This window comes from Adiantum capillus-veneris, chromosome 27, assembly GCF_014529385.1.
Source record: "Adiantum capillus-veneris isolate H3 chromosome 27, ASM1452938v2, whole genome shotgun sequence".
Classification (NCBI taxonomy): Eukaryota; Viridiplantae; Streptophyta; class Polypodiopsida; order Polypodiales; family Pteridaceae; genus Adiantum; species Adiantum capillus-veneris.
The window spans coordinates 16,609,097-16,622,032 of NC_140957.1; the positions used below are offsets into that span (position 1 = coordinate 16,609,097).

General features: G+C 44.6%; 1 protein-coding gene across 3 annotated transcripts in view; it reads left to right on the forward strand.

Moving 5' to 3' along the window:
• LOC147421563 (putative phospholipid-transporting ATPase 4) overlaps nucleotides 1-12,936 on the forward strand; it is an 87,685-nt gene that overhangs the window by 18,831 nt on the left and 55,918 nt on the right. For all 3 annotated transcript variants that reach the window (XM_086503791.1, XM_086503792.1, XM_086503790.1), the window contains exons 2-3: nucleotides 295-1,646; nucleotides 1,819-1,929. In XM_086503791.1, coding sequence (XP_086359917.1) covers nucleotides 295-1,646; nucleotides 1,819-1,929 — 1,463 coding nt within the window. The remainder of the gene's footprint in view (nucleotides 1-294; nucleotides 1,647-1,818; nucleotides 1,930-12,936) is intronic.

Consider the following 12,936-nt stretch of genomic DNA (forward strand, 5'->3'; position numbering starts at 1 on the left):
AGTGGGAGGATAGTGGGGATGGGAAGCCCAAAAATGGGCTTCCCATGCTACTATGCCAATATGATATGGATTAGGTGCATTGCAGTATGGCAGCTGGTTAACCTTGAAATAACAAGCTGTTAATGTCCAGGTTCTCCCATGAATCATCCTATGTTATTAGCATTATTTCATTGCTTATAATAGTGAACAGTTGTTTCGTACAGATTTTGGAATACTTGTCAAATCTATCTCAGTTGAGCTTTCTGCTTCTGAGTATGCTTCTTTGATGACGGGGTTTGCAAAACCTTTCCACAGGACAAGGAGGTCAATAACAGGAAGGTGCTTGTACATGACGGGGAGGGAAGGTTTGTCCTTGTAGAATGGAAAAAGTTGAGGGTGGGAGATGTTGTCAAAATTGAGAAGGACAGCTTCTTTCCATCTGACCTTTTACTACTATCTTCCAGCTTCGAGGATGGCATTTGTTATGTTGAAACGATGAACCTTGATGGTGAAACCAATTTGAAACTGAAGAGATCATTAGAGCGGACCACAGATTTTGAAGAGGATGACAAGATCAAATTGCTAGGGGGGGTCATTAGGTGCGAGGATCCCAATCCTCATCTCTATACCTTCATTGGTAATCTGGAAATGCCCGATGAGGATCCTCAAGCGCTGGGACTCCAGCAAATTCTTTTGAGAGATTCAAAGCTTCGAAACACAGATTACATCTATGGAGCTGTCATTTTCACGGGACATGATACAAAAGTAATGCAAAATGCCACTGCCCTCCCGTCAAAGAGAAGTCGCATTGAGAAAAGGATGGACCTAATCATCTACTTTCTTTTTAGTGTGCTCTTTCTTATCTCAGCAATTGGATCGGTAGTTTTTGGTGTTATCACTTCACAGCGGACACCTCATTGGTGGTATTTGAGGCCAGATGATTCCAATGCATTTTACAATCCAACAGAGCCAGTCATTGCAGCTCTTTTGCATCTTGTCACTGCACTTCTTTTATATGGCTATCTTATACCCATCTCTTTGTATGTGTCGATTGAAATAGTTAAGGTTGCACAAGCGATGTTCATCAATCAAGACCGCCAGATGTATGATGAAGAGACAGACACCCCTGCTCGTGCACGCACGTCTAATTTGAATGAGGAACTAGGTCAAATAGGCACCATTTTATCAGACAAGACCGGTACCTTGACATGCAACCAAATGGAGTTTTTGAAGTGTTCCATAGCTGGTATCTCTTATGGTCAAGGTGTGACAGAAGTTGAAATCGCTGCAGCTCAAAGGCATGGGGAGCATATTAGTCCACAGGAGACGAATACCCACTCAACTAACAATGACATGGACGAAAACCACAGTCCTGCAAAGGTCCATGTAAAAGGTTTCAATTTTCGGGATGAAAGGATAGAAAATAACAGTTGGGTGAATGCAGACTATGCAACAGAAATACAGCTGTTTTTCCGTATTCTAGCGACTTGCCACACAGCAATTCCGGAGGAAGATGAAAATGGAACCATCATCTATGAGGCAGAGTCACCAGACGAAGCAGCTTTTGTGGTGGCGGCCAGAGAGCTTGGCTTTGTGTTTAACAAGCGGTCTCAGTCAAGTGTATGGGTGAAGGACCTTGACCTTGCCTCTGGTCAGATCATGAATATGTAGGTAACTTTTGCCCTCTCAAACATTTACTGCACTGGCTTGTGCACCTTATTGCGAGTTTCCTGCAGTTGATTGGTCATGGCCTTGACAAGTTGACACTAAATCTTGTAATTTTGTGTGCCAGGATTTTTGAATTTATGCCAGCAATTTATTTTTCATCTTGGAATGCAGGGAGTACAAGATTCTGCAGCTTTTGGAGTTTAGTAGTGCAAGAAAAAGAATGTCTGTTGTGATCAAAGACGAAGAGGGGAATATATTTCTTTTCTGTAAGGGTGCTGACAGGTGATGCGTCAAATTCACCTTCAGTTTTGGTTAAAGCATTGCTTATTTTTCTTGAAGTTGTTCCTGATTTGAAATGAGTCTTGCAGTGGAGAGCAAAACTATGAAATCTTTAAGGAAGAGACATCAGTCTGATGGAGAAAGCCAGAATTGAAACCATTATGGAAGCTTTGTGTTGAAATATGGCTGGGAAAGAGAGAGATGTTTAATGTGATTATGTGAAAATCTTTTGAGAGACTTTTCTCTCAGATTTGAGATGTTACAGCCACGTGAGTCTAGTACATAATGGATTTTTGTAACTCCAATTGTTACAAATATCGAAAAACTTCGATTTACAAGTGTTTTCCATGCTCATTGTGCGAGTCTATAGTGCTTGGCACTTCTGCCATCGGCCTTGTAACTTGTCAATCTTTTGGATTTTTTGGTTCTTACAACTTGCAGTCGTTCAAGAAATTATTATTGATGTCAAGGATGTGCTTCCAAATGATTACTTCTTTGACTTGCAGCCTACAAGGGGAGTATGTCATGTTTTTGAAGTAGCAATCAGCTGTTTTAGTGAAATTGAGAAGGTGCGGTCTAGCGACAACTGACAGATCACCTTGATTGGGGTTGGGTGTGGCCTAGTAAGTCTTTATGGGAGCATCGGTGTTACTGTCTTGAAAGAAAGATAACTCAATGTGCTTTTGTGTTGAGTACAAAGGCCTAACCAAACTCACAATGAAGATCAAATACCTGCTTTCCCGTGTGGGCTATCTAATAGGCCAACACCATGGAATGACTCAATTTTTATAGATAGGTTCGAGTGCAGGTCTTTCATCAGATTCGGATAAATCTGGAGACCTTTCTATAATTGGTTTACTTATATGCTTGGGTCATCATGGATTTCCAGTCTCACCTTTTGGTTTGGCCAATGCTTTGCTAAGTTTCATGAACAATCTGCCAAGGCCCTTTTTTGAAGACTTTTTTGTTACATTTGCTAACCTCAGGCCCCCTGCAGATCATTGCCGAGGGGCCTAAGACCTAACAGAAGAAGAAGAAGACCTACCAACTGTCACGGATGTGAGCTCTTAGAAGAGTTCTAGAATCTTGAAGAAGAATCTAGAAGGTCCTAGAAAGTTCTAGAAGATTGAGGAGGAACCTAGAAGGGTCTTAACCTCCTTAAGCTTGACGAAGAAGCTAGAAGATCTTTAACCTCTTTAAACTTGAGGAAGAACCTAGAAGGTTCTTAACCTCCTTAAGCTTGAGAAAGAACCTAGAAGGTTCTTAACCTCCTTAAGCTTGAGAAAGAACCTAGAAGGTTCTTAACCTCCTTAAGTTTTAGTATAAATAGAGGTCTTGGGCTACAAGCCCCTTAGTCTTGCCAACACCAATTGTGAGGCTCCTACTGGTAAGTCCTCTTCTAGTTCTTGTCTTGTAATCAAGTCTCGTCTTGTAGGTCAAGCTTTGTAATCCAAGTTTTGTAATCAAGTTCTCTTAATCAAGTATTAAGTCTTGTAATCAAGATTAAAGTCTTCATTAAGCTTCAAGCTCTTATATACTGTGAGCACCCTCTTTCGCTCTCTTCTAGCTCGAGAAGCGCTCATAACAGTTTGGCAAGACTTCACTTCTTGATTTTTCCTAGCTATGTAGTCTGTTTTGGAAGGTGTTATGTCAAGCTTGCAAACGTTGGAGCAAGAAATTCAGGAGCACTATGGAAAATAGAGCAACCACACTTGCCAAGTCCGGTGGTGCAAGATCTTCAATGCCGAGTCTAAGAACTACACGAAGCCAATATGGGCCAAAAATCCACCCATGATTTCAACTAGTCTAGTGGGGCAAGTAGAGCAACCGCACTTGCTAGGTCCAGTGATGCAAGAGCTTGAACCTCGAGTCCAAGAACTACGTGCAAAAATCCACCCGTGGTTTCAGCTAGTCCACCACAACAAAGAAGGGGGGCCCAAGGTCAACCCACATGAAAAGTATGATGGGACAAGATCAAAGTTTAGAGGCTTCTTTCAAAAAGTGGAGGTGTCCATATGCATGCAACCAAAGCTTTACCCAGATGGTGCTTCTCAAGTTAGTCTCATTGGCGCATTGGAGAAGTAGTTGTCGAAACCAAGCTTCGCAAGCTACGACAAGGCTATCACCCTTCTTCATTCATTGGGGAAGGAATGGAAAAGCTTTTTTTTGAGAATATCTATCACTATTATGGACTTTTAGATGACATTGTCTCAGGTCGAGGGCCACAATTCACATCAAGGTTTTGGAGAGGATTGTTCAAGCTTCTAACCTCTCTTCAGCCAACCATCCATAGCATGATGGACAAACAAAGAGGGTTTCTAGTACAATATCTGGGATGCACAATTTACTACCATCAAGACAATTGGGTAGAATTGCTAGCTCTGGCCGAGTTTGCCTACAACAACACTATTCATGCTTCCACTCGACATGCCCCCCTCTTTGCTAATTATGGTCAACACCCAAGGATGGACGTCCACATGAATCATCGAGTGAAAAATCCGGCTGCCATAGATTTAGCCACACATCTACAAAGCATCCATAAAGAATCGACGATGAATATTAGAAGAGTTCAATAGAGCCAGCACGGACGAACACCGAATCCAACATCCACCATAGGAGATTGAGGATCCAGTGTGGCTGCTCCGCGACGATCTACATTCATCTCGCCCTTAGCAAAATCTGGACTATGAAAGACTTACCATTCAAGATAATTGGCCAAGTGAATCCAGTCACATATGGTCTCCAGTCACCACATTCTATGAAGATTCATCCCAGTCTTTCATGTTTCACTGTTGGAGGCTTTTCATCAATGCCAAATTCTTGGAAGATGCTCACAGCCACCACCGCCCTTAGAGATTGATAGTCATGAAGAATATGAAATCGAGTAAATCCTTCACTCAAGAATCTCTCGTGGAAGACTTTAGTACCTTGTACATTGGAAGGGTTATGATGCAAGCAAACGAATGGGAGCCTTCATCTAATAACCTCCACCGCGCATCGGTCAAAGTTCGTGAGTTTCAACAACAATATCCATTGAAGTCTACCCCTATATCAAGAAGGACAACCGCTCCTCGTTGAACTTGTCGCAAGAGGAGGGGGGTACTGTCACGGATGCGAGCTCGTAGGAGAGTTCTAGGAATCTCGAAGGTTCTAGAAAGTTCTATACTCTTGATGAAGAATCTAGAAGGTCCTAGAAAGTTCTAGAAGATTGAGGAGGAACCTAGAAGGGTCTTAACCTCCTTAAGCTTGAGGAAGAAGCTAGAAGATTCTTAACCTCCTTAAACTTGAGGAAGAACCTAGAAGGTTCTTAACCTCCTTAAGCTTTACTATAAATAGAGGTCTTGGGCTGCAAGCCCTCAGTCTTGCCAACACCAATTGTGAGGCTCCTATTAGGTAAGTACTCTTCTAGTTCTTGTTTTGTTATCAAGTCTTGTCTTGTAAGTCAAGCTTTGTAATCCAACTTTTGTAATCAAGTTCTCTTAATCAAGTATTAAGCCTTGTAGTCAAGATTAAAGTCATGTTCAAGTTCCAAGCTCTTGTATATTGTGAGCGTCTCCTCTCTTCTAGCTCGAGATGTGCTCATAACACCAACTTAATGAAGTCGCCCGAGTGGCCTAAAAGAGAAAAGAGATCCTAACCCAACCAACTTAGAGATCACCGGCCGAGGGGGCACAAATTGCGTGGGGATGATGATGTGGCTGAACTGTATGGATCAAGCCGCCAAATTGTGAAGGCTGAGGTTGACATGTGAGCGCTACCCATAGGGCGCTTTTGGACCCAGAGCTTTTAGAAACTGCTTTTGATGTAATTGTTTATGGGTGAGGCCAAGGGCCTCCAAATAAGTCATGTGGGCTCTCTCTCGAGCATTCTACCGTGTGGAGAAGCAGAGCAGAGCCCTAGAACTGTACCTTGTGGAAGCAACATAAAGAAATACCGAAAGGGGCGCCACAGATTGGGGCCATTGCAGTCTTGAAGTGGGACTCCGCCACTCCTTGTCTTGTGTGGATTCTCTCTCTTTCTATTCAGTAGTGCTAAACGTGTTTTTTTGTTTCCGTTTGTTTTTTCAGTTGACACGTGGTACCTTCCCTTTACGATATGTATGGATTCTCAAGCATCAGCCATTAGAGCAGCGAAATCCACTGCAAGGTCGGACACTCCACAAATAAGTTATGGGAGTATTGTGCTTGCAAACTCAGGCCTCTAGAACTATGGCATGGGGGTATTGTGCTTGCAAACTTAGGACTCATCGTCCGACACTCTATAACTAAGGTATGGGAGTATTGTGCTCGCAAACTTAGGCCCAATCAATGAGGTTGGCCATACCTTCAATGTACCGTGGCACCTGAAATCTTGGTACAAGGAATTGGTCATAACTGTCAATGTAAAGCATCTTCTCTCGTCTTCACATGAGCCTTACGCAAATCTCAACGAAGTTATTGAGAACAACATTGAGGAAGCTCTTTTAGCTCATCGATGCTAGAGTTAATGAAAGATACTCCAAGATCTTCCTCAATAAGTCATTATCTTCCACAAAGGATGACTTTATGTTATCTTTAAAAAACAAATATCCTTTGCCTTAGAATTGAAGCTCTTAGCTTTGTTTCCAGAAAGTGGTACTCTGCTTGGATTTTGTATCCAAAACGAGATGTATTTTTGGTGCATCTATTCTCTCTATTTGTAGAGTGGTCTCCTTTGTTTTCCAATGTCCATGGTGCACTCTAAGAGGGATTTCTATTTTGGGGGGGGGGGGGGGGGGGGGAGGGGGGGGGGGTTTGCATCTGCCTCATGGCCTTTGAGTTGAGTGCAAGAGCCATTCAAGATTTTGGGAGCCTCTGATCATGTGCGCAAGGCCTATGAGCCATGCTGCCTTTTGATCAGCCTTTGAGCCATGCACTTACTCCTCTAAATCATGCCTAGCTACTGGACTCTTAGTTCATCAGTACATGATGCCATGTTCTAACATCGAACACCCTACTCCTTCCCTATGCTCTCCTAATGTTGTATGGGACTAGACATTGCCTGCTTGCTAGGTAAGGCCTTCCCTTCTTGCATTTTTATCTCTTGCATGTTTTGTTCTATAGGTTTAGGCAAGGAGGAGAATCCGTCAAAGGTGTAGTTGAAAAGGGTGAATTGGGCGATGAACTTGTCTGCAACTGAGAGCAAACCTCCTCTCTGTACCGGGCAGCCAATACATCTCGGATCTATCGTGATGGATCTCCTCGTCGTCAAGCTCCCAGCACGTGTACCGCCCATCGAACGGGCACGGGAATTCACCATAGGCAATGCCACACCGAAAAGGGTGTGCCTACGGTTAGAAGAGGGAGCGCTAGCAAAAGAGAGGGTGATCACAAGTGAAAAACGCTAGGGAGAGAGATTGATGGTGGAGAGAGAAAACACTAGAGAGAGAGTGGTGCCTCACACACTGAAACGCGAGAGAAAAATGCTAGAGAGAGGGTGTAGCCCAAAACGTTGGATCTTTGCACTGCACAACATGCCAAAAGTACAAGGGGAGGGGTTGCATATATAGGAAAATCCCAGATTTTCCTACCTGCCGCAAAACTCCACGATCCTGATAAACGGCTAATAAATGCTAATAAATATGTGAACTCATTGAAAGTGACCTAACACACATATTTAGTAGCAGAATTGCAGAAGACTCAAACATCTGACCCCGGGAAACCCTAGGTACATAGGTCTCGCCTGATGCCAGCCTACCGGTGAGAAACACCGTGGAGTGCATCGCCGAGAACAGGTACATCTACATCAGATACGGCTTGGCACAACCACAAAATAGCCCTCACTCCCTAATTTGCTCCTGGGAGATACTGAAGCTACCACCGGACAGGAAACTGAACTCTAACACCCCCTCTCAGCTCCTGGACGGGAAACGAGTCCAAAGGAGTTGGTATGAGAGGATAATGTTGCCTGTGGAAGATGTTTGGTGAAGATGTTAGCGGGGTTATTGGAAGTCGGGATGCACTCTAGTCGGATAGAGCCATCCTTGGTCTTTTCAGAAACAAAATGGTAGTGTTTCTTTATATGCTTGGTCCGGGCATGGAATACCGGGTTCCTCGCGATGGCTATGCAATCTTGGTTGTCAGAGTACATGATTGTTGTTTGCTGTGGAAATCCCATCTTCAAAAGTAACCTCTGTATGCACACTGACTCACGTGTAGCACTGCAAACACCTCGACACTCTGCCTCCATGGAAGATAGCCTCCATGGAAGATAGCCTCCATGGAAGATAAGGCAACTGCAGGCTTTTTCTTGCTACTCCATGAAACTGCTTCTAAGCCAAAAAAAAAGGTATATTCTGTAGTCAATTGTCGTCCATCTGGATCTCTACCCCAATCCGAATCACTTCATCTTCGTAGAATGATCTGGGAGTCTGTACCTCTAGCCGCATAGTGAACGCCGCATGACTTGGTTCGCCTTTAAATACGGTAGAGTCCGAAGAGCCTGCTCCAAATGTGACTTGGCGGGTTTTCGCATGAAAGAATTGAGAAGTCCCACCAAGAAACTGACATCAAATCGGGCGTTGAGAACCCAAATAAGAGAACCATCCAGTTTCCGATACATTGTAGCCTATTCTACATCTGGGGAATCATACTATGACAACTTCTGATTGGGATCCATAGGGGTTGAGATAGGTTTGCACTCGGTCATACCCAATGCTTCCAACAATTCTTGGATATAGGAGAAAGATGTCCCCCTGTGTCTGCCATATCTCCAATCCAAGAAAGTGATGAAGCAAGCCAAGATGTGTCATCTCAAACTCCTTAGCCAAGGTCTCCATAGTATTGCGAATGTGCTCAACGTGGCTACCTATAATCACAAGATCCTCCACATAGAGGACAACAAGTATCACCAATCCTCCCTCACGGTAAATGTATAAATCTGGGTCTGCAGAAGATCGTCGAAAGGAGTGTCGTAGGAAGAAAGAGTCTATCTTCTAGTACCACGCTCAAGGGGATTGCTTTAGGCCATAGAGAGCCTTTAGCAATCTACAAACCATGTCTGCGAAGTCTGGGTCCTCGAATCCTGGAGGTTGCTCCACATACACCTCCTCCTTTAAATCACCATTGAGAAACGTTGAAACAACATCCATCTGAAAAACCAGCCACCCAAAAAAGGCAGCAAGGGCAAAAACTATCTGAATGGTCACCATCCTTGCAGTCGGTGCAAAGGTCTTGTCATAGTCCACACCAGATTTTTGAGAGAAGCCCTTGGCAACTAGTTGTGCCTTGTGCTTGTCCAAAGAACCATCGGATTTGTACTTGGTCGTGCAGACCCATTTGACACCAATCACTTTCCGCTTGGCAGGCCAAGAACCAACTCCCAAGTGTTGTTGTTCTTGATGGAATCAAGTTCTTTCTGCATGGCCAACTTCCACTTCGGTTGTGAAAGTGCCTCTCAACTGTAAGCGGATCTTGTCCTTGCTCACTGTAGACATCAAAGCATTATTCACTTGTAATAAAGTCTCATCTACCTGAGCAACACAAAGTTGTTGAGATTGTCATGTAGTACCGGCTTCACGCCAATCGGGTAGAAAATCTGAAGCTGCTGAATCTCGCAAAGTCTCCAATAGCCACTTTGGCAACTTGTCTGTCTTGCTCCCCCGGGGAGGAGCTACAACTCTGCACTATGATGAGAACCACTGTCATGTGCATCATTGGGAATGAGTGCATTCTCCTTTGAAGCCTGAGGAACAGGGGTAGGAGAAGAGGGCTCATCAAGAAGCAAAACAAAATCTGGGTTTCCAAGTATTGGCAAATCAGGAGTTGTCGTGGAAGACTTGGGAGCGGAACCCCCCTGTGAAGGTAAAGACTCGTCGTAGACAACATCACGACCGAGTACAACATCCTTCTTCTCTTGATCATGAAGTTGATATTCCTCGGAAAGAGAGTTGTAGTCGACAAAAATCATTCTCCTGGACTTGGGGTCAAACTTCCCCCTTTGCTTCTTTGGTACATGGACATAGAAAGTGGGAGACGTCGGGCTTCTTACCAAAATAGGCTTCAAGTGGGGTCTTCTTAGGAACTGAAGAGGTTGGAGATGGGTTTATGGTGCGAACTGCCGTCGCAACTGCCTCTGTCCATAAAAACTTTGGCAAGTCTCGGTGCTCAAGCATGGTCCGTGCCATTTCTACCACTGTCCTATTCTTCCTCTCCACAACACCATTCTTTGAAGATGATTTGGTATTCGCAAGCTCTCGCTTGATGCCATGGTCCGCGCAAAATTGAACGAAAGCATTGGAGGTGAACTCCCCACCTTTGTCCCATCGAATAGTCTTCAGTACTTGATTGCTTTCCTTCTCCATTAGAGAACGCCAATTCTTGTAGAGGCCAAATGCCACATATTTGTACTATAGAAAGTATACCCAAGTAAAGTGACTGAAATCAAGACCAACCAGAATCTCGAAGCATGATGGGTGCAGCTTAAGACGTACTAGTCGCGCGCTGATATCCTGTAGCTTCCATCGCCATCCCCACCTGCTCCCTCGCCTCCCCCCTCCCTTGGCCCTCCCTATCTAATCGCCTACCCTGCCTGCTGCCCTCGCCATACCCCCCCCCCCCCCCCCCCCCCCCCCCCAGCTCGCCTCCCATCCCTGCCTCGTCCATCCCTATCTGCTCGCCTCCTTACCCTTGCCCTCCCCTCCTAGTCGCCTATCCCCTCCCCCCCCCCCCCCCCCCCCCCCCCCCCCCCAGCTACAAAAGGATTGATATGGAGAGCTATGTCGGGAAGGAGATGGATGCTGCAGGGGCGGACGTTCCTCTTCGAGGAACCTTTTCAGGAGACCCTTATGAGGCCCTCCGACCCCCCCCCCCTTCCGCTTCTGCAATAGGTATTCATTTTTCTTCTGACACCTTGCGCGCCATTCACGAATCTACCGTAAGCTTGGAGTCCTGTTCTTTGGCCTGTAAAGTGGTGGGAAGTCTTTGCTCAGCAAGGCTATTGAAGGACTATTTGCAAGCTTCACTTCTTCACGTCAATTTTAAGATTGTGAATGTCTCCCCTCTCGGGAGAGGCTTCTTCAGGGGGCAGTTCGAGTCTGAAAGTCAAGCCATGGAGGTCTTAGCACAGGGCCCTGTGGACTTTCATTTTGCCATAGGCTTTCTTGCCAAATGGACACAGGGAATGGATCTAAATGGACTCGTAGGTGGAACTGCAGTTACAGCTAGATTCCCAGGACTTCTTCCAGAATTTGCTCCGCATGTTAATGAAATTGGGAGATGTATTGGTTTTGTGGTTGGAGATGCTGCGATTCCTGATGATGAGGATCGCACAATCTCCATAAGGATGGTGCTCTTCCCATCCTTGGCAAAGAACCCTCCGCAATTTATTTCGCTCCCGACCATTCATGGGGGAGAAATTTTACAGAGGGTTTTCTTCATTGGTCTTCCTGGTCACTGCTTTGTTTGTGGCAGAAAAGGCCATGTTGCTGCAGATTGTACTCGACGTAGGATTTCTCCTGATCAAAGGCAGCAAGCTTCAAAACAAGAGGCACTTCATGCGAATGGGGGATTGGAAGATCACTTGGTAAGGAGAAGAAGTGAAACAGAGAAAGCTAGGAGGAAGGAAGGGAAGAAAAGAAGACGACGAGCTAGGAGAACAGAGGCTCCAAAGCTTGTGTATAGAAGAAGAGAAAATGTTTCTCCTCTCTCCTCGGATACTACTTCTTCACCAGCTTTTCACGATCCGCCAGTTGATCCTCAGGGCAGTGATTTGGATATCAGCAGTAGTTCCGAAGGCATAAATTCAGCTTATGAGCGGCATTTTCCTTCTTTGGTAGAAAGTGCTAAGAAGTCTACCGAGTCTTTGAAGACGCCTAGGAGGTCTTCAAGACTTAACCCCCATATCTAGCCTTGATTTGAGGCAATCTTGTATCTTAGATTGCCCTAGGTTTTTATTTTTTGGTGATACCATTTATGGTGTTCTTTCTGTATTATTCTGATGTAATTCTACCTTGGGGTCTGTGCCCTTGAGGTGATTTTAATAGAAAGATTTTCTCTTTTGAAAAAAAAAAAGTGACTGAAATCATTCACCAATAACATGAAATAAAGAGTGCCGAGAAAAGGGATGGAGCTGATGGTTATATCGTCTTGTGGGTGACTACCATGGGTCTATACCTTGCACTTTCCTTCAAGGGTGAATCTGGGCTTATCCTGGATTCATCTAGGTATATTTTTTAGTCATATAGCGGACATGCAGACTTCACATTGTGAAGTTTTCGTCCGAGTTATGACCAGTTGATATTGTGCTAATTCTTTCTATCTTTTGTCTAGGTATATTTTTTAGTCATATAGCGGACATGCAGACTTCACATTGTGAAGTTTTCGTCCGAGTTACGACCAGTTGATATTGTGCTAATTCTTTCTATCTTTTGTGGTGCGTATGCCCTATCAACTACCTCATTTGTGCTAATTTTTTCGATTTCATGCTTCTTTTAGTGCTAGGCTTCATTATGGCTGAGTCTGCCCTTGATCTCCGGAGTCATGACAGAAACTCAGTACGCTGAACTTTGTGTTGATGTATGCTCATGTGTGTGTCGTGTTGGGGAGCATATGTTAGTACCTAGTTCTACACCCTCTATTGGGCACTGACGACGTTAGTGGGGATGTTGTGGTATTTAGTCAATACTATGCATGATGGAGCTGATGGTTATATCGTCTTGTGGGTGACTACCATGGGTCTATACCTTGCACTTTCCTTCAAGGGTGAATCTGGGCTTATCCTGGATTCATCTAGGTATATGTTACTTCCCACGAATGCAAGAAATGCATTTTCCATGCTTACTCCCAACATCTGGTAAGCCTGTAAGCATCTACTCAAGCCTCACGAAAAGCAAGCCAAAGAGCATCATTGTTCAAATGACCAAATCTGTAATGCCAAAGATCACCTGTGGGTATCCGAGTTGCTGAAGAAAGAGCATGGAGCATGAGCCCCTTCTGACCTCCTTGCCAGATTGCCTATCCGGAATAGATATCTCATCCTTTGTAAAGATCACCT